A 21,284-nucleotide genomic window follows, 5' to 3' on the forward strand; every position below is an offset into this window, starting at 1 on the left:
GTTCCCCACCCCTAGACTCCTGGGATTCCTACCTCAGACTGCATCGACTTTATGTGTTCATTCAGGTAACTCAGTTTCATTGATGCTGATCTGCAGGACGGTTAAAAAAGCACATGTAAATTGTGAATGTGTTGGTAGCTTAGTATAAATTCTCATTTCCTAAAGAGAGAAAGCAGACTTAACACTATCTACAGTTTCTGTTGGAAATAGAGTTAGGCAAGTGCTTAACTTCCCTAGGTGCCATTGATTTAAATTAACTAGCTGAGCATCTGGTGTATTCGTTTTCTAATAGAAATCAGTGGTTCTGAAATGCTCACTTCTGTGTTCTGTTGTACCTCTAGTAATTTTCCCTTATTCAGGGATTGGTTTCTATTTAATTGTGAAGCTACATACATAGATTTACTGTTTGGCAAGCAAAATGTAATCAGAGTCACTGCTAGCAAAGCAGCACTATAGCCACAAACACTGTTATACTTTGCTAAGAGAAAAAAAGCAACTTTATGCAATTAAAAATTAAACAGATGGGCATCTGCTAATCCCTTCAGGCAGTGAAAGTTGCTGCTGAAATGTGTTCATTTTACAGTTTATCTATGCAAGCTATTTGGCCCTTGCCAAGAAGCAAAAATGCATTGAGTAATGGAGAGGACTTTGATTAAGCATATACTTCTAGGTGCATAGTCTCATGTATAAAGAATACTTGAGAACAGTAATCAATATTTCCAAAGTAAAGAGGAATTCTGTGACAATTCTCCCTCTGAGAAGGTCATCTTATAGGTCTTTCCCACCAATTATCCAAGGAGGCAGGAACAAGTTAACAGCTTCCTGTTTCCTGTGGGTGTTGCGCCTTGATCTCTAGTTTAGTGCTCCAGTAACCATTCAGTTATGAGGGGCAGAAGGTTGAGGGCCAAAATTAGATAATGCACCGAGGAACTAACTAGATAATACATTCACAACGCACAATGAAATGACGACTTAGAGCTTGGTCCTCCTCCCACCAGTATCTGATACAACTAGTATTGTATAGCAGTTAGGGTTGCAAACTCTTGAAAGAGTGCTGCCTGGAGGTGGTCATGGATTGTGTGGGGGTGAATTGATTGAAGCTGAATCCTGACAAGGCAGAGGTGCTCTTTGTGCTGGGTGCTAAGGTCTAGTTCATAGAGGTCCAGTATTTCACCTGGATGGGGCTTTTTTGCCTCAAAAGGATTGGATGAGAGATTTGGGGATCCTCTTGGATATGCAACTGTTTAAGGAGGCTCAGGGTGCACCTGCGGCTGGTGGGGACCTACCAACATCACTAGCTGGTTTGCCAGCTCTTTCTATTTCTGGATCAAAATGATCTGGCAATAGTTGTCCAAGCTCTGGTGACCTCCAAGTAGGACTACTCCAATGCACTTTACATGGGGTTACCCTTGAAGACAGTCCAGAAACTGTAGCTGGTGCAGCTTGCTGCTGCTGAGCTACTAACCACCTCTGGCTGTGTGTATATTATGCTGGAACTGAAGGGTTAGTACTGGCTTCCAGTTTGCTGGCTCAATTTAAGATGTTGGTTAAGACCTATTAAGCCCTAAATGGCCTGAAACCACACTACTTGTGGTTCTAACTTACAGACCGGCCCAACTGCTGAGATCACAGGGGGTGCCCCTGTTGGCAATCCCTTCCCCCTCTGAGGTGAGTGGGGTGGGGGCTACACAGAGGGCTTTCTCTGTAATAGCCTGTACTTTATGGAATTTCTTCCCACTAGAGCAGGGGTAGGGAACCTGCGGCTCTCCAGATGTTCAGGAACTACAATTCCCATCAGCCTCTGTAGGGGTAGGGGCTGATGGGAATTGTAGTTCCTATTTATCTGAGAGGATACACTAGAATTCCCCTAATCCCGCACTAGAGAGGTATAGGTTGTGTGTTTTGATGTGTGCCTTTCAGCCAGCCGGCAGTCCTCTGGCACATACTCCGCGGTCTGGGCTGTGTGGGATAACCGCTGAAGTTCAACCCTTGCTATCTAAGCTTATCATATATATGTTTGAAGCTTGCATTCCTTTTCTATCGTGGGAATTGTATTGGGGTTTAGGGGAGGGAGCTGCCTTTGCCCTTAAAAGAGGCCGCTAGCCTGGGAACAGTCAGAATCTGCATCCCGTGTATGTGACTCCAGAAGTTTATGAAATAAAGAACTATTCCAAGTTGCTTATTTTCGGGTCCTTCGAGGTTCCTTACAGTATGACAGGCACCAACACTATATATCTTTCTGCACCTAGTTAAGACCATCATTTTCGGGAAGTTGAATGACTGATGCCATCTACCCTAGTCCACTGGACTTTTTCAGGACTAGTTCTCCACTTGTACCTGGGGAGGGTTGGGGGGGGGGGTATGTTTTAGGTATGTTTTTAGGAATTTTTATCTCTGTATAATGCTGTTTTTATTGGAATATGAGAAACATTTTAGGTTGTTGTAATCTTCACTGGGATGCATTTAAAGGGTGGGATAGGAATCAAATAAATGTGCCAAGGGGAGACCACTCACCCAGAGGCAGGAACAGTGAAGTCGAGTGGAGACCGTGGGCTGGAGTCAGCCACTATTTTCACTCAATATTTCTCAGCTTTCTTTCTTATTACAAGATGAGACCAGTGGGTCTCTTGTCTATGCAAATACCATAATCTTGAGAATAGCCTTCTGGATCCTCAAAGAGGTCTTCTCTCTCTTCTTCACTAGTAGAAAATCTGGTTGGAGCCATCTCTGTGTGTGCAGAGGCAGATCTGTGGGGTGAAAGATCTGATCCAACAAATATATAATTTAAGATCCGCAGCCTAGGTAGCCTAATCTCATCAGGTCTTGGAAACAGCATTGGCCCTGGTTAGTATTTGGGTTGAAGATCAGCACCAAAGTCCAAGGTGCAAGCACTCGAAGAGATGGCAGTGATGGTAAGCCACTTCAGGAGCACCCATTTCTTTGTCTTGAAAACTGTGGAGTTGTCATAGCAATTCTGCCTGGACCAAATGAACAAAAAAGGCACAGCTATTCTACCACCAATCAAGCAATACACATCTATATATGGCCTAGCAGGCCATTTTACAAGTAAATCCTAAGTGCTATCCATTATCCATATTATGCAAGTTAAGCACAAACAAAGGCTTCTAAAATGCACAGAGCTCTTTGGTTTTATGTTTAGTCACTTATGCCAGCACATGTGTATAAAACGCACTTTAATGGAAAATACTACTGGAATACATTCTGGTTCATCCATTTTAAGTTCAGAAATTCTGAGGCTGGAAACCTTTAGTCCAAAAGACTCATAAATTCAAAATGTGCTCTGCCAAATTGTGATGCAATGCATGTAAGATCTGTAAATAATGCCCTAAAATGGGGTGAATTGTGTATGTAGTTCATGACAGGTAGAGATTTCTCCATAAAATCTCCCTGTGATTTGGGAGACAGCCCATTTATTGGAAGCTCCTGTTAGAGCTGATAACTTCACTTTTGGTCAAACGATCTTAAAACTGAGTTCATTTTTCCATGAAATTCAGCTGCTTTAATTTTTAATAATTAAATTCTAAAAGTGAGATATAAATGAATTTGATCAGAACTGCTGAATAAACCATAGAAACATTGTATTTAGCTACGGGTTTACAAAATAATTTTTAAAGGCTTCATTCTTTTGGCAAATACAGAAATAGTTTTTTTGATTATCTGAATGATTTGTAGGTGATAAGCATAGCGCACTTTTTAATTAAAGTAAAGCTTTGTGGTCATGAACTGCTGCTTGAGGAGTAACTGCCCTCATCATTTCAGTAATCTTGGAAGGTTTAGAGTGCTAGACGCTTTCTCTATGCAAGCAAATGTGATAGAGCTCAGAAATTTGCCTTAAGGAGACACTTTGATACCTAATTATGTGTTATGGAATCCTTATGTGAAGTATCTTAGCATGTGCTGGGATTCACAGCTATTTTATTTGGTGTATTGACTAGATCTATAGAGCCACATATTTTACCCTGCACGAAAAGAGAAGGTACCCTGGAACACATATCTAAAACTTTCCTGTGGCTGTGTGCGAAGATGATCTCAAGTTGGGCAAGCTGACTTTCGAGGAGTTGCCCACTTCATTTAGCTTCCTGAGGAATTATAAGCTTCTGGGAAAGAAAGGATTTTCTAGGGATCATACTGACTTTTAGAGGCCCCAATATTCCCTTGGTCTGTATGTCAAAAAGCCCTTCTGTGCTCCAAAATAATTTTTCCTGCAAGGGTGTTTGAGAATCTAGTGATACTCCCATTAATATCCTCACTATGGAATATAAAGACTCAAGAGTGAGGGGGAGGGGTGTAGCCCTAAGAGAATGTCTGGCAAAGGGTCATCAGCAGGATTTAATCAGTTGGGACAATTCGCCTTCTCATCCTCTATACTCCCCACAAACCAATTTAAAACAAGCACCACACCTGCTAGAGAATTTGATAGAAGAGGATTTATTAAATTCCTTCTCAGGGCTACCCTCCCCATACCCCTGGAGAATCAGGTGGAAACCACGGATAGACTAGAAGAACAATGATTGAAACAGTTGAGAACCAATAAGAGACATTCAGATCAAGACATGGGAGTTACCCGCAGATAAATGCAGATCCATTGACAACAACAGAAATGATGTAACTACCTCAAGGTCCAGTCAACTCTGGAGATGGAGTGTGCTTGGAGGAAAATTTGCTGAAGGAGGAAAGGAGGACAGAGACCCAGTTGCCACTTTGCCAAACAAAGAAGGCAAAGGAAAGAAGCTGCCAACCCGTCCCTTTGAATGGAAATTGATGTGTAATCTGGGATAAAGATTTAGTAGAATCTGTGCCAAAGACTGACTGACAATCAAAGCATAGGACTTTCCCTCCAAGGCCTGGAACAGGCAAGAACACTGTTCCAGTGCAGAATCCTGGATATAGAGACAAACAGACCTAGCAATCACTCCAGGATACCTCTGTCCAGATAACTTAAGATACAAGGTTGTCATGGCAGCATACCTATACTTTCTTTGCCAGAGTGGGTAGGAATTGAAAATTAATGTGTTCTCCTGGAAGCTGAGAACAAGGGCATCCTGATTGGGTGAATTCCTAAGCTCGTGCTCAGGGGAGGCAGGACCCCTAGTATTGTATCACTTCCTGAGGAGGGCTCAATCACCCCTCCAGGATCAGTGCATTATTCCTGCCTAGATAGGGAGTGCAGGGCATGTTTAGTGCTCCCAAGCCCCATAGGCATTATGCTCAGCTTCAAATATTTCTTCATTCTTCCTGTATCTTCTCTCGTCTACTTAAGTGTAAGTGTCAGTGTTTGTTTGGCGTTTCCCCACTCTATCCTTTGGGAGAGGAGAGGCAAAGCTGCCAAAGGCACAATGGCCTCACTCGCTCCTTTTCCCTTAGCGTGGAGTAATCACCCTAGGTCCAGCGGCAGAAGGAACCAGCTGCCGCCGCTCGGGCAGCAGCGCCCCGCCCGGATCCACGGAGCTTCCAACCGCGAGACTTGGTTCCCAAGCCCGGAGGCGAGCCGCCCAGAACAAGGAGACCCTTGACCATTATCTCCCGCCTCCTCCTCGGGCGGAAAAAAAAGCATGAAAAACAAAGCTGACCCCAGGCGCCCAGCTTGAATTCCATGCAGCGGCTCTAAACGCCGAGCTACTGGAGACGGAGGCTTCGTCTCTCACTCCGGGCCTGGCAGCCTTACACCAGGATGAAGCCCGCAGCGCGGCTCATAGCCCCGCCCAGAGCCAAAGCAGAAACGCAGGCAGAGAAGCGTTCCTGCTCCGCTACTGCAGGAGGCGGGCGCAACACTCAGCCATTGGAGGAAGGATCCATTCAGCCTGTGTGTCTGATTCAGGAGCCTGACCCAGCATCCAGGCCCAAACAAAGGGGGGGGGGGAACCTTTTCGAAAATCTCTCTCACAGGATACAACTGCACCTGGGCTAACACTTCCCAGAAACCCTGGTGCAGCTTCTTTACACAAAAGATGGAGACAGGAAATCCCTAGACCATGATAGAAAAAGCAAAAAACAAAAACAAAACAGAAGAAGTCTTTCAAGAGGGCGCTTTCAGCAGATCCAGGCATAGGGAAGCAGACCTGGTCAGTGGGTCCAGTTCCCTCCCAATCCAGCAGCCCCTACCCCATCCCACATCCACTTATAGGGATCCCTCCAACATAGAGAGGAGGACAGTAGTGAGGGAGAAGGGGTTAGAGCCAATAGAACATTTCTCAGAATCTGAGGAAATTCCAGGTGAAAAGACAGTGATTTATGTAAGAGATTTTTCAAACAGGAAGAACTTCACTTCTATGATGGCTTAGAACAGTACCGCACTCGAATTGCACTCCACACAGAGGAATGAGGGGCCATCCACGCGAGCTGGATCCAAAAGCCGGTAAAGGGGATGCCCCAAGGGCCGAAATTACATGTTTCCCCTCCTCTGGGGAAACTCCCAGGACCTTCCCTCTTCCTGGAATACTCCGAGAAGATGATGAAAAAAAGAATGGCTCAACCTGGATAATCAACAAAAGGTTACCCGTCCTCAAAAGCTCTCACGTGCTTCCCAGACCACGTCCCAGGCTACCTATGCAAACCCCCCTGTAATTGACGCCCGGTGGTAGCAGTCCAGTCAGGAGGTCTGGTCACCAAAAGGCGGCGAAAGGTTCCCATAAGGATCCCTTTGACCCAGAAGGGGAGGTCACACTTAAGAGAATGCATGATGGCTAGCGATTATCCTAAGAACCTGGCATCCTCTGCCACCATGGCCAAGAGCCTCCATTATATGGGCCAAGGCATTATCCTTGCCATCACCCAGAACACGCAGGAATTAGGGAGAGGGCATGGAGAGAATGCTACTTCGGCCAGTCTCCTTCTGGGCAGACTCAACCTGGATGCCTTTAAATACCTCCCGCGAGTCCTGCGCCCTGCGGTGCCAGTAGTCAGAAGACAAGCCTGGCTCAGGGCTTGGCAGAAGCCCGACTTCCACTCAAAACTAGTAGTCTCCACCTCGACTATCATGGAGCCAGACTCTTCGGCAAGGACACAGGCCTACATTCCTGAGTGAGTCTAAAGAAACGAGGAAATCCATGCCCAAATTCGTGAGAGCAGACCAGACATCAAAGTCCTACCCTACCTTTAGGTCACAGCGCACCCTGGCGCGCGCACCCAGAGACGGGCGTCGATGGTCTAGTTCCTTTACATCACGCAGACGTCCCAGCACAACAACAACAATTCTAACTGTAGTCTTCCTTCGCAGCCCCCCAATTTCAGATCAGGCAGGGGCAAACCCTTCCACAGCCTGACCCGTCCCAGCCGATCCTTGACAACCACAATCCCACCCGGTGAGCCGGCTCCAAAAAAATTCCAACACAGATGGGCCGGGCCCCAATGTCGACCAATGGACACAAGAGGTGGTCACCCTGGAGACCACCTGATAGAATTCTTTCGAATCCCAAAACCCAGATTCCAAGCCTTCCCCCCTCCGAGGAATCATCCAAAGGCTCAAAACGCAGGCTATCCACCACCCTGCTCCTGAATTCAAGCCATCCCGAACCCGGTGCGATCACCAGGCAGCTTCTGCGGGTCTCTCTCCCATTTCTTTACCGTCCCAAAAGCGAGAGGACTGGCAGAGCCATTTTAAGCCCCACAAGATGCGATCAACAGAACCATCCCATTTCTGACCAAGATGGAAACCCTCAGATCCATCGTGGAAATCCGCCAGAGACCATCTCGACCTCGGACTGCAGCTGCAGAGGCATACCTCCGCGTGCCAATCAGCCTACGACAGCCGATTGCTTCCTGAGGTTTGCAGTAGAACCAGCACTGCACCAATACGGGGCCCTACCATTGGGCTGGCTACAGCCCCGGGGTTCCGCGAAGGTCCTCCTAGCACCCATCACCGCGCACGGAGAAAGAGCGTCCGCGTCCATCCCTACCTGGGCGGTATCTTAATTGATCAGCCTCCAGGAACAGAAGCGTTAGTGGGCCCGTGGAACTTGTGATGAAGCAGCTGACCTCTATGGTTTCTTGGTAAGCTTGCAGAAGTTCATTCCTGGCGAATGGAACACCTGGGAGCTTCCTTCGACTGCCCCAAGCCAGCGCTCTCTTCATACGCTCAAAGGCCCTCCAAAATCCAAAGACTAGCGACCTCCTTCATCAAAGCCAGGAGGTGAAACCTACAACTAGCCGAAGCTGATGGGTCTCTTCATCTCTGACTCCTCTGGAAGCCTTTAGCAAGTGGGCAAAAACCAATCACCCTTCAGTCCCATTCAGCTAAAGATTAAGCTATTGTCAGGTCCTCGCGTTCCTACACAAGAGGAGCCCGACCGAGGAGTCTCAGAAGTGCAACTCTCAGGAGACAGATGGCAGCTCTATCCGCGGTGGATCGACTACAAAGAACATCACTGCCTCAAACATCCGGACATCCTAAAATTCTAAAGGCGTCCGTCAGGCCCACAACCTCCGGTAATTCATACGTTTCCCCTGGAAATTGGAAACTAAACGCCGTGCTCAGCGCGTGGCAAACATCCGACCGAACCTATTCAGGCGATCCCCCTGAGGTGGCTCAGGATGAAACTCCTGTTCCTGGTAGCCATCACCTCCGCCAGGAGAGTATCGAACTTCGATGCCCCTCTCCAGTCAACTTCGCCAGCTCTGCGTTTTTCATAAAACAAAGTAGTTCATCCCTGGACCCACCCGTCCCTGGGTGAGATCTTCCCTTCCACCTCAGACAAGAATTATACTTCCGTCCTTCTTTCAAAGAGCCCAAGCATCAAAGGAGATATACAGCGCAGCGTTAGGCGTCGGAGCACTCAAAGTACACACCATTCGCTGAGGACTGGAAAAACCGAGTCCCTGTTCATAAGCGTCTCTCCCCTAGCCGGACACCAGATGTCAAAAGCGCTATTAGCTCAATATCAGGATACCAGCATTACGAAGCCTACCGTCGGCCAACATCCCAGTTCCTGGAATCACGCGCATTCCACCAAGAAGTGCCGCAGCCAATGCGCGCATCAGGCGTCAAATCCCAGTAGAAGACATTTGCAAAGCGTGCGTGGTCCTCCACCACATCATTCATCAGGCATACAGGCTTCAATCCAAAGCGCCCGACAATGATCGACATGCCATTACAGGTTTTAGAGCACATATTAGATTGAATGATCCACCGGTAGGGACACTGCTCTAGGAGAGGAGTCCCAATCAGGATGCGAAGACACAAACACTCCAGAAGCGGTCCATTGTGGAGCTTACCCTGGGGGGCCTTCTCCCTGTGGGCGGCGGCGGGCATCTATTACCTAAGAAGATCGATTCACGCGGCTGTACCAAAGACCATGAAGCACTCCATCCATGCACTAGTCATGGTAGACATAGAGATTAGAGACGCATTTTAGGCCTGTTGTCTCCAGTTTCACAATGTTGAATGTTATTTACTTCTAGCGTTTTCTTTTTTAGCATATATGTGGAGCCTTTCTATACTACTAAAGCTAATCCAAATGCACTGGATCCTGGAGGGTGATTGAGCCCACATCACCAGGAAGTGACAACAATTAAGGAGTCTACCTCCTGAGAATAGGCTAGGAATCGCAATCAGGATGCCATAAAATTGCGTAGATCAGGAGAAGGCCCCTTCAGGGTAAGTCTACCAATGGACCGTTCCCACTAGCAAGAGGTAACTCTCTGTCTTCATTGGTCCTGGGAGGTAGATATACGGAAATCCCATATGACCAGAAGGTACGTGTCTACCCACTGAAGGAAGTTGAGACAATTGAGCATATGTTTCTCAGATGTCCCTTTTATGGCAAGATCTGTAACAGAACTATAGGCTCTTTGCTAGCTAGATTGCCTGGAAGGAACAACAAGTATAAATTGGAACACCTGCTTTTGGGTATGGACCACTGTATTACAGGTACTGCCACCTGGTTTTTCCTTCTTTTAGATAAATATAGGAAAAATTGGGAGGCAGCTGGGTCATAGAGGGTCCCCCCTGACTACTTAAATCTGGGGAAAGACAATCATATGGTCTGGCCTGAAAGTCTGCATCAGTATTTGTACTAGCAAGTTTGCTTAATATGCAGCTAAATCGGGGTAGGATATTGTAGTCCTGTGGTTGTTTTATACTGATGATCTTGTTATGTATACTATTCTGATCATTGACTGTTAAAATAAATTCATTCGATTCATTCAGGATTCTCTATAACAGTTTGCTTGCTGTAGCCCCGATCTTACAGAACTGCACGTGTGTCCTTTCTGTGAACACTGAAAATTACTGGTTAAAATCTATAGCACTATAATGCATGGTTTTTGCTTGCACAGGCTTCTTGAATTTTGTCGGCCATGGCAAGTTGAAATCTTTTGCACACATGAGTAACCCACAGGTATGCTTTTATGTAAACACTGCAGAAGTACGACCTTAGCCGGCGTATGCAGAGTGAGGGTAGGTCTATTTTTAATCAGGATTCTTTTCTCTTTAAAATAGTTTCTGCTACATGACACTGTACATGGAACATTAAGTTATAAATACCCATCTGAAGCATTCTGATAAGTTAAAATGTGGTCCATGCATTTTATATTGAACAGTAGATCAAGAGCCTTTGTAGACCTTTTGAAAGCTGGGCAACAAATGAGAGAAGACAGACTTGGTTGACAGCGTTGCCTGCCTTGCCTTGTGTCCTTAAAGCACCAGGGCGTGTCTGTTGCATGCCCTGTCTTTCTCTTGTCCTTGAATTCCTTGGTGAGGTGCTCTTTGGCTTCTAATCTGGGAGTTCTGCCCATGTGAGCTGCAGTGATCAGCAAACGATTAGTCAATGTGAACAGGAACCTTTCCCTCCTCCCCTTTCCTTTGGCCTGTGACGTATGTTTTCAGTGTGGAGCAACCTTCAGAGAAGCTTCTGACATAAGTGGATAAAAAATACCACTAACAACAGTTGAGTTTCCATTTAAGAACAGGAACTAATGAAGACAATACTTTCTGGGAGGTAACTGGGAAAGTACTGCCACTTGATCTAACAGTTTGCAAAGTTCCACTTCACTTCTAATAAAGTTTGTGTTGGACAGAATGCTGTGAGCATGACCATTGCTTTGTCAGATATTTGTTGAATTCTCTTTTTAAGTGTTGCAGTTATCCTTACAACAGTTGCTGGTTAGATTGCTGTGACTAAGAGTACAAAGGCAGTATTCCTGGAAGAAGTTTCCTGTATAAGGCAGTTACAAAGGGAGTTGCGTGCTGGTCTTTGAGAAGACCCGAGAAAGGAAGAGGTTGAAGAATGGAAGGTGCAACACATTGAAGAGAATAAATGGAAGATGCTTTTAGTGATCTATTACAGACAAGATAATTTTAACCTAATATTTCTTAGAAGATAATCAGTCACCCCTGGTCAGTACTTGAATGGGAATACCAGACTATGGAAAATCACTACTGAATGTCTCTTGCCTTGGGGTCATCATAAGTTAGCTCTGATTTGATGATACACACACACACTGGCCTAGCTAATTCTTTTACTGGTAGTGGCTGTTCAGGATCTCTGGCAGGAAGAGGTCATGCTACCTATCTGAGACTCTTTAGAGATGCTGGTGTGATTTGTTTGAATCAAAACAGATACTCTTCTTCTGAGTCATGGTTTATTACTTAAATCATTGCTTTGATGCTTAGGGTTGAGATCACTCGGAAACTAACGGGACTGGTGCAGATAACGATTATTTCTTTTACAAAATTTATACCTCGCCCTTCTGCCCTCAGATTTATGTTTAAGGATCAGAAACATTTGGATTTAAGTATATTCATACATGAATACAAGTGACTAGCATGATTTTTACCATCACTTGGGGCTCAAAGTGGTTGGCTTGAATATTATGAGTGGTTATATTGAGTTTGTGTCAATTTCATAATATTGTATGGGCCACTTGTGATTCTCAGGTGTGAGGTCCACAAATGCTCTTGTTTCAACATGTCACTATTAGTGTTTGACTACAAGCATTCGTCTTGATTATTATTTGTTTTTTTGATAATTTTTTATTGTATAGAATATTGTTATATTTGTTACTTCAATATGTTTATTCAAACTATACATTTTTCCTTTTTCTCCCCCCTCCCCCCCTTCTTTATTTAAGCAAGCAGCAGAAGGTTCATTCTTCTTATTCTCTTGTTCCATAGTTCTTCGTTAAATCCGGCTTCTTCCATCCATTTCTCATACAATGTCCATAATTTCATAGTTTCTTCTAATTTCTCTTGCCATAGTGTATTTTTTGCCAGTCTCTCAAAAATTTCTAGTTGTATTTTTTCCCAAATATATTCTAACCATTTTGAGACTCCATTTCTTGTTATCTTTCCAGCCCAACGCTAACACTGCGTGTACTGCTCTGATCATTATTTTATACATTGGTTCCAAAGTTCTATTTACTCTTGTATCATCTATTATTCCTTGATTATTTTTTGTTCTCAGGGCCTTTAGTGGTCAGCTAAACCTGACATTTTTGTTAAGTCCCTTGTAATATTATATGATGGTTTTTCTATCGTAATACAAGTTGTACTATTTATAGGAAATATAATGAAGCTACAGGTTTAAGTTGGTATAAAAGATTATTCCAAATTTATGTTTGTGGCGGTTTGAATCTTTATTGTATTATAGTATAAGTACATTGATAGGTATAATAAGTGGAGCTCTTTAAACATTTAGCCCATAAACATTTCTATCTTTGAATGACCAAGTTGCCACCAGCCCAATCTCACGAGACAGAGGCACCTGAAGTGGTGTCTCTGATTGTCATGATTAGGAAGGTACATAAGTAAGTAGGTCGTTTTTCAAATATATTGGTTTCAAACTATTTAGGGCTTTAAAGATCAGCATCAACTATAACTCTGTGCTGTAAACCTTTAATAGCTTATTTAGTAAATTGAAATAGATGGTGAAATAAGGTTGAACAATATTTGCTATGAGGCACTCATTTATAACCCAGTAGTTTTCCTCTGTGGAGGGTGATCAGCAAGTTCCTCATCTAGATCTGAAGTACACAACAGGGAGCAGGTACCATGCCCCCTGTTGTGTACTTCAGATCTAGATGAGGAACTTGCTGATCACCCTCCACAGATTACAGCTTGTGAGTGTTTTGACATAAGAATATGAGAAAAACCATATGGTATCAGACCAAGGCCCATCAAGTTCAACCGTCTGTTCTCAGAGTAGGCAACCAGGTGTCTCTAGGAAGCCCACAAAGTTGTCTTGACTGCAGCAGCATTGTCCTGCCTGTGTTCCGCAGCACCTAATAGGTCTTCTCCTCTGATAATGGAGATAATACTGCATCCGTATAATATTTCATCCGTATAATACTTACCTGCTGAGGTTTACGACTGTTTGAGCATGAAACTCAGCAGCATTGCATTGTGATGGTGCAGAGTGGAGACTGGGGTGCTTACCTAATTTATCCTGCCTCTTCCACTACCCCTGTGATTTCTCACTGGAGTCCATCTTTCATTTTCAAGTATCACTTTCCAGGATTTCTTTAAGTGAACATAATCCGAGAGAGAGGATCTCTATTGTGGGTTCTACATCTCCAGCAAATTGATGATTGATTGTGTGTTAACATGTAGGTCATGAGATATCATTAGTACTGAACTTTTAAGGACTTCGTTAAAAACTGGTACAGTGTGTAGTCAGTCACATTATTCAATATCCAAGTCAGTTTCCTTTTAAGTATTTAATCAAGGTGAATCAGCCAAATTGTCCATGGTGATTTCTCATTAAGACCTATCTCAAAGTTCTTTAAGTGTCCTCTAATGGTTGACAATTACAATCCTTCCATTAGTATTTCCTGAAATGCAGATCCACATAGATGACACCAGGACATTTGTCTACTGATTAGAAGCTGGTGGTTTAGAGAGATTAAGCAGCTCTTGTAACTCGGGGATGTGTTGATTTGTGTGTAGCTGTAACGGATGCACTGTCATCTTGCCAGAGGGCAGGGATTGCCTTTGGCTTAGATTCCGAACATACACAGCATACTAGTTGAAACCAATAATCCATAGGAGTGAAGTCACATCCTTGAATTTAAATAGCCATTCCCTTTTGTAATCCACAAGGATGACGTTTTAATGCCTCTGCTTGTTTTCTCTGCCTTGTTTCTTATCATAAATAAGCATTCATTTTTAGGCAGTTATGTCTACAGAATTCTTTCTATAGTGGGTTTGTGGTATCTTTTTCTCCATGTTGCTTATGAAGGAATTTGATTTATTTGTCTTAGCTGCCAAGTCTGTTCTGACTGTCATTTCTGTGCACTTAAAACAACAACAACCCCAGAAGCGCCTGTTTTGCAGAACTGGTTTACCTGAAGTCTCTTAGATGAAATCTCCAGATAAGACAGTCTGCCAAGGTTTTTCCTTAACAGATAGCACAAATTGATGGGTTACGCTTTACATGCAGTGTCCCTGAAAATTAGTTCAAGCAAGAACAAAGTCCTCTCATCCCTTCTTACGAGCTTCCTTTCTTTTTCACAAATCTCTCAATTTTGTTCAGTTTCTCTCTAACCCTATAGGAGGCAGGAGCTTATTCATTCAGGAATCTTTCATATTTCCCTATTTCCTTCCTGCTCCCAGTCCTCAAAAATTGCTAACCTTTTTTCCTTCTTGTTGTAGGTAACGAATTCCAGTTAACCAAAATATTGGAAGGTGGAAAAGATTAGACTTTTGGTGACTAAAAGATGTGCCATGGAATGGTAGCGACAAAAAGCACCCCGACTTCACTGCTTGCCTTGTTCAGTCATGGGTTACTTTTTCCGCTGGTCATCTTCAGTACTCCTGGGGCAGAAGGACTGGTCTCATGTGAGTAAAGCTCTTTCTACCTAGTTAATCAAAGAGCAAGTAAAAATAACTGTTGGCACAGATAGATTTGTCATCACACACACACACACACACACACACACACACACACACACACACACACATATAATTTTGCCACTGTTTATGACTTTATATATATGTCATGACATATATATATATATTACTTATGTAAAAAATAAAGGCAGGACACAGAGAATGGTCACTTGTAGTAACTATCACAGTACTTCTTACCAAATATCACAGCTTAGATATCTGGATATGTGAAAGCTGGTTCCTAGTCATTTGGAGTTGCTTGCTAGTGTGACTGAGAAACAGAACCCAGAATGTGGCCACATTAATCCTGGATGGCTTTCATTAAGCTTTGTGGGTAGATAGGACTGGAGTTCAGCAACTCTTAATATTTTTTACTTTTTTACCCCAGAAATGCTTTTTTCCATATGCTGCTGGCTGTTCGGGAGAGATATAAAACACTGTTTTTAGTGGGTCTGGGACAAGGCAGAGTGTAACTTTGCAGCATTCTGGCTTTTTCATCTCGTTACTTGTAGAGGTTCTCAAAGATTTCAGGCTCACCCATCAGATGGGGTTGTGGGAGGCATTGCAATCTGTGTGGGGTGTATTTCTCTTACTACATTCTTTGTGTGGGATCGGCCAGATGAATGAATTCCTTTATTCAGTAAAATGCTGCATTAAGCTGAAGAGTGGGGAAGAAAGCTACTCTGAATGCTAGACCAGCCTCTTTTTTTTGCAGCCTTGCATTTTAGTGCAGTTCTTCTTCCTTGGCCACAAGCTGGTCTCATGCATTGAACAGTTGGTTGGACTAGCTGGCCTGCATGGCCCTTCTCATCTCCATGATTCTATGATGCCTGTTGATAAATGACTTAACCCCACCCCATCCCTGAAAACTTCACTTAGTTAATAGACATTAAAATTGTTCCTTCTAGTGTAGGTGTGGGGCATCTTGTATGGGTATGTTCTCGACCAATTGCAGAGAGGCAGGAAATGACAAACTCTTCCATGTACTTCCTGTGTAGGTCTTGGGGTCACTTTACCTCAGTATTTTCCTGCCTCTGCAGAGAGCAGACGTGTTTTTTCTGGCTCTGGCAAAAAACCCTATTTGTGTTCTGTTTGTGTCAGTCTGTGTTTGTCTGAAGTCTATAGAGTGGTGAGTAGGTGCGATCCGACTTGGGGGGGAAAAAGTCAAGCAACAAGCCGGGCAAGCCTTTCAATTCCAAAAAGAACTCTCAATTACCAAAGTTCATCGCCCATCACTACCACCCACAGGCAGTAGCAACGGACGCCTTGAACGCAATATGGCCCTCAACTCTCCTCTATGCCTTCCCCCCCTTTCCCCTGATTCCCCGGCTTCTACGCAAGATCATAACCGAAGGTGCCTCGGTGATCCTAGTAGCCCCCAGATGGCCCAGGAGACCTTGGTTCTCCACCATCCTGGAACTGTCCATCTCAGAACCGTTGACACTACCAGTCACTACCGAACTTCTGACGCAGGGCCCCATCGTGCATCCCGATCCCACTTGGTTCAAGCTGACCGCATGGCTCTTGAACGGGCGAACCTAAGGAGGAAAGGTTATTCGGAAGAAGTCACATCTACAATCCTAACGGCCAGATGCAGATCTACGGTCAATATTTACAACTCATCATGGAAGGCCTATGTCAGGTGGTGCTGCCGCAAACGACACGATCCCATGGAACCATCCATTACAGTTATCCTGGAATTTTTACAACAGGGCTACTCGATGGGACTTAAATGCTCCACCTTACGCAGACAGCTAGCAGCTCTCTCTACTGTGATTCCTTGCGTGGACAACAACCCAATCACCAGACATCCAGATGTTCTGAGCTTCCTGAGAGGGGTCAAATTGTCACAACCAGCAGTAGTCCACAGGTTTCCGTCTTGGCGTCTGCACGCAGTCCTGTCAGCACTCACCGGGTCCCCATTCGAGCCCATACAAACTGGGTAAGGATGGGTAAGGGTAAGGATGAAAACACTATTCCTGATCGCAATAACATCGACCAGAAGAGTAGCTGAACTACGAGCCCTCTCAATAAACTCAAAATTCTGTATTTTTCATAAGGACAGGGTATGTCTTCGTACAGATCCAACTTTCATCCCGAAGGTTAACTCTCCTTTTCACGTGCGCCAAGAGATCATCATTCCAAATGTCATGCCGAACCCTTCTCATCCCAAAGAAAAATTATGGCACACCTTGGACGCTCGACGCGCCCTAAAAGCTTACATCATCAGAACAGAGGATGTGCGTAAGACGGGGAGCCTGTTCATAAACATTAGCCCGCCCAATTCGGGAGCGCAAATGTCCAAGGCAGCAATCAGTAGTACCCTGAAAGCCTGCATATGTGAAGCATACAAAGCATCTGATTTACCTGTCCCTATGGGCGTCACTGCTCACTCGGTTCGCAATGCTGCGGCCAATGCAGCATTCCGAAATCATGCATCGGTGGAAGACATCTGCAAGGCTGCAACCTGGTCATCCATTTCCACCTTCGTCCGTCACTATAAAATTCAGTCCTTAGCCTCGGCAGAATCGGCCTTTGGCAAAAGGGTGCTGGAGAGTATCATCGGGGACTAATGAAACCCACCCGAACTTGGGACACTGCTTGGGGAGGTCCCATACAAGATGCCCCACACCTACAGTAGAAGGATCCATTGGATACTCACTGTGAAGGGTCTTTCTGCTGTAGGTTAGTGGGGCATCTTGGCCCTCCCTAGTTCCATTTGTTTCCCGATTTTACTCTCTTAGTCATTATCTAAATTTATGTCTTCAGACTGTTCACTGTTTAGGGTTGTTGTTGTTGTTGTTGTTGTTGAGCCGTTGATTTGTTTCCATGTTATTGTTATATGTTCCTGTTACTTAAGTTTCAATACTACTATGCCAGGCGGGGGTACTGAGGTAAAGTGACCCCAAGACCTACACAGGAAGTACATGGAAGAGTTTTGTCATTTCCTGCCTCTCTGCAATTGGTCGAGAACACACCCATACAAGATGCCCCACTAACCTACAGTAGAAAGACCCTTCACGGTGAGTATCCAATGGATCCTTTCAATAGCCTGCAATAGACTACTGATCCACAAAACTGTTTCTTCTAGTTTTCATGTAAGTCTAGGTGTGCTCCCTGGAGCAGCTTTCCCTTTTGGTGGCTGTGGAGAAATGGCTCCTTTCCCCCCCTCCCTTTTCTTTCTCTTTCCTCCTCCCCTTCTCCAACCAGGTACCAGAGATTTGGAGGACTTAGAAATCCCAGAGAAGCATCAGGAAATGCTATCTAACCTAGGGGGAAATGATATCTTGACCCAGCCTGACCTGGTCAAAGGAGTGTGGGGTCTGGGATCTGATAAATTGAGGGGAAGAGAGAGGCGAGGCCCTCTTTGCTCAGGACTCTCTGGAGGAGAGCAGAGCTCTTGCCTGAACTGGGAAGGCGGCAGCCATTTTCTGGACCATGTGCCGGGTAATGTGAGCTTTTTGCCAATTGCAACATTTTAAGTTTTAAGGACCTACCCTGCTTTCTACCATCTCCTAGCCAGGGTATGTATTAGTAGTAGGGGCAGGGGATTTGCATTTATATCGCCTTTTCTTTGGAAACCCTTGCTAAATCTGTTTCTGTTCTAAAACATATGGTAACCACTTTCTTTTTAATAAATACTTTTAAAACCTTGGATGTGGAGGACAGTTCTCTGTACCACATATGCCCCACTGTCTTGCACACGCTATTTAAACAGGAGGTAGAGGAAGGCTGAGCAGCTTTTTCTCCAGGATCTCCAGTCTACCCTGTGGAATCTAGGAGAGGGGAACCAAGGGGAAACTGAGGCAGGGGCCTCACACAGTTGGAAAGGAAGCTGGGAAATCCTGATCTTCCCCAGCAGGCAGTCCTCAAATGATCAGGTGGTGGCAACATACCCAGAGAGAAAGTTAGGAACCAGATGATGCCTTAGTGGATGTTTTGGCCCACTTCTCTGAACCTGCTCAGTGGGAGGAGCTAGTGTGGCCTGTGAGTGTATCAGCAGTAGACAAAGAACTAATCCTGTCGGTGTTGCACAGATTTGAGGATGTTTTTAGGAATGAGCCAGGGAGGACAACCTTGGATCAGCATGGCATAGGTACATGGGCCTATCCAGTGCCCCCCCTTCCAAGTAAATGGGTGGGTACTGGCTGATGTCCAGTGGGAGGTGTAAGAGCTGTTGAGGCGGGGGGGGGGGAGATCCAGCCCTCACTCAACTCATGGGCAGCCCTATTGTCTTAGTGGCCAAACCAAGTGGATCAATGAGGTTTTGTGGGGACTGGGTCAGGGCACTCATCCCTTGGGAGAAAAACCTGTCTCCAATGCAAAAGGAATGTTTGACAATTGTATGGGTGCTAGACAAATTACGACCTTACATGTGGGGGCAAGAATTTACCCACTTGTCAGACCACTCATCCCACCAATGGCTGAAGACCATGAAGAACTTGAACTCTAATCTGCAGAGGCGGTCATGGATGACTCAGGAATACACCATAAAGATTGAACATATTGCTGGATGCAACAGTGTGGTTGCTGATTTCCTTTCTGGGAAGGACATGAACTCTTGAATCGAATTTCTGTATGTATCCTGATTTGTATCTGACTTCAAATGACTTTGGTAGGATTCGCTACAGAGCACTCTTCTGTAAAAGGGTGCTCCTCCGCTTGAAACTTAGGAGCGGGACAGCAAGCCCATTTCGCCACAGCGGCATTGAATAATCATAGCTTTCCTGTGTTTTGGAGATAGAAGGCTACTTACCTCCCGTAATTCCTTCCTATAGTTCCATTCTTTGTCTTAGGATCTTACTGGGTTTGCCTTAGGACTTGGTTTAGATAATTGTTTACTGGTTTTGTTTGGATAATTAATTACTTGTTACTGAATGCCAAATATAAAGGGTCTTTCGAGGGAAGAAAGTGACTGTGATTTGGATCCCATGGAGGATTTCTGCAAGGTTTCTCTCTTCTGTTGCAACCCTAAATATCCCCTGAAATGGTCCTCCTGGAGAAAGATGGATGCTAGGAACACCATGGAGCAATTTGGTGAAAATGCCCTCCCCCTTTCAGTGTACAGAAATCCTGTGTGGAATCCAAGACGTATCTCTGCTTGTGGGTATTTTGTGTTTGAATGAATTTATTTGATGGCTGCTGTGGTGTACTAAATGTTCTAGGTATCTAATAACCAGGATCGTCTGTGGTAATGTCATTCCTTTTATGCAGTTGTCACGTGAGGGGCTATTAAACTGTGCTGCCACCAATATATATATATATATATATATATATTCTCCAATATAGCCCACTCAAACTGATTTCAACAGACACCACCTCCCTTTTGTTTGGGGGACACAGACAGAAAAATAAAAGACTGGAACGGGTTTTAAAATGATCAAAACTCAAAACTTTTATTGCTGGCTTAACAGAGGCTTCTCAGGTAATTTTGAGAGGATGTAAGCGTATTGGTTTCAGAGAAAGTTTGTTAAAGCTTAACGGTTGCAGAGTAAGTTTGTTTCTTAAAGCTTAATGGTTGCAGGCACTTAACTTAAGTTACAAGAATGAACACTCGCAGGTGTCCCTTCACTTAAGATGTTACTTCAAAGATGTTTCAGTCAAGATGTTTCTTTGGAGGTCTCACACTCCCTCTTAAAATATAAACTTCAGTCCGCTGTTCCTCACCACAAAATAAAACACCCAGTCTATGCCCAGTGGGATTCAGGCATAACAGCCTCCCTCTCCCACAATCCCAAATTTGGCTTCTCTGCCCCAGGGACTGGGCCTCCCAAGACTGATGTTCACTGTGGAGGACAGACTTTTAGACTTTTAGAGGTTTCCCTCACAAACAAAACACCTGAGGGCGGACACTCTCCTCCAAACTCAGGGTTTTAGGTGACTGAATAGCTTCCTCAGCTATTCCTAAACCACAGCAGTGAGAGATCTGGTGGATTCTCCTCACGCTGCTACAAAAAGTACCCGAGGGCACACAAGCTCACACCGAGCCAAAAAGTCAAAAGACTCAAAAAAGAAGAACCAAAATTCAAGAACCCTTCAGCACTCTCGCTGACAGTATTTATAGTATCTGTGTATTTTTCTCTGGCCAATCAGGGCTGGCCAGGGCTTAACTCTTTCAGGGGCAGCTCCACCCTGTAACCCGAATGCAGGATAAATGCATTCGTCACAGCAGTCTAATAAATCTGCTAAGGATTTGAGAGCTAGGTAAGTATGCTTGGGAAACTGTTGTTTCTTCTGAAACAATTCTTTTTCTAGCTTTCTAAATTAAAAAGTACTCAAGTACATGTTGGAGAAATGAGCATATGAGTACAAGACCTTCCCACAAAGAATTTCTTGTCAGTTGCTACTGAGAGTTGTCTTTGTATGGATACGAATACTGAATGGGATATAGATGAGCAGCTTTAGTAAGCAGTGTCAGGTATGATATGTCCAACAGTTCTAT

At 44.6% G+C, this 21,284-nt stretch overlaps 1 protein-coding gene across 1 annotated transcript in view; it reads left to right on the forward strand.

Moving 5' to 3' along the window:
* Nucleotides 1-21,284, forward strand: part of SUSD6 (sushi domain containing 6) — a 76,333-nt gene that overhangs the window by 31,577 nt on the left and 23,472 nt on the right. The window contains exon 2 of the mRNA XM_048484944.1: nt 14,606-14,791. Within this exon, the coding sequence (XP_048340901.1) occupies nt 14,671-14,791 (121 nt within the window). The 5' untranslated portion in view covers nt 14,606-14,670. The remainder of the gene's footprint in view (nt 1-14,605; nt 14,792-21,284) is intronic.

This window comes from Sphaerodactylus townsendi, linkage group LG02 (genome assembly GCF_021028975.2).
Source record: "Sphaerodactylus townsendi isolate TG3544 linkage group LG02, MPM_Stown_v2.3, whole genome shotgun sequence".
Lineage (NCBI taxonomy): Eukaryota > Metazoa > Chordata > Lepidosauria > Squamata > Sphaerodactylidae > Sphaerodactylus > Sphaerodactylus townsendi.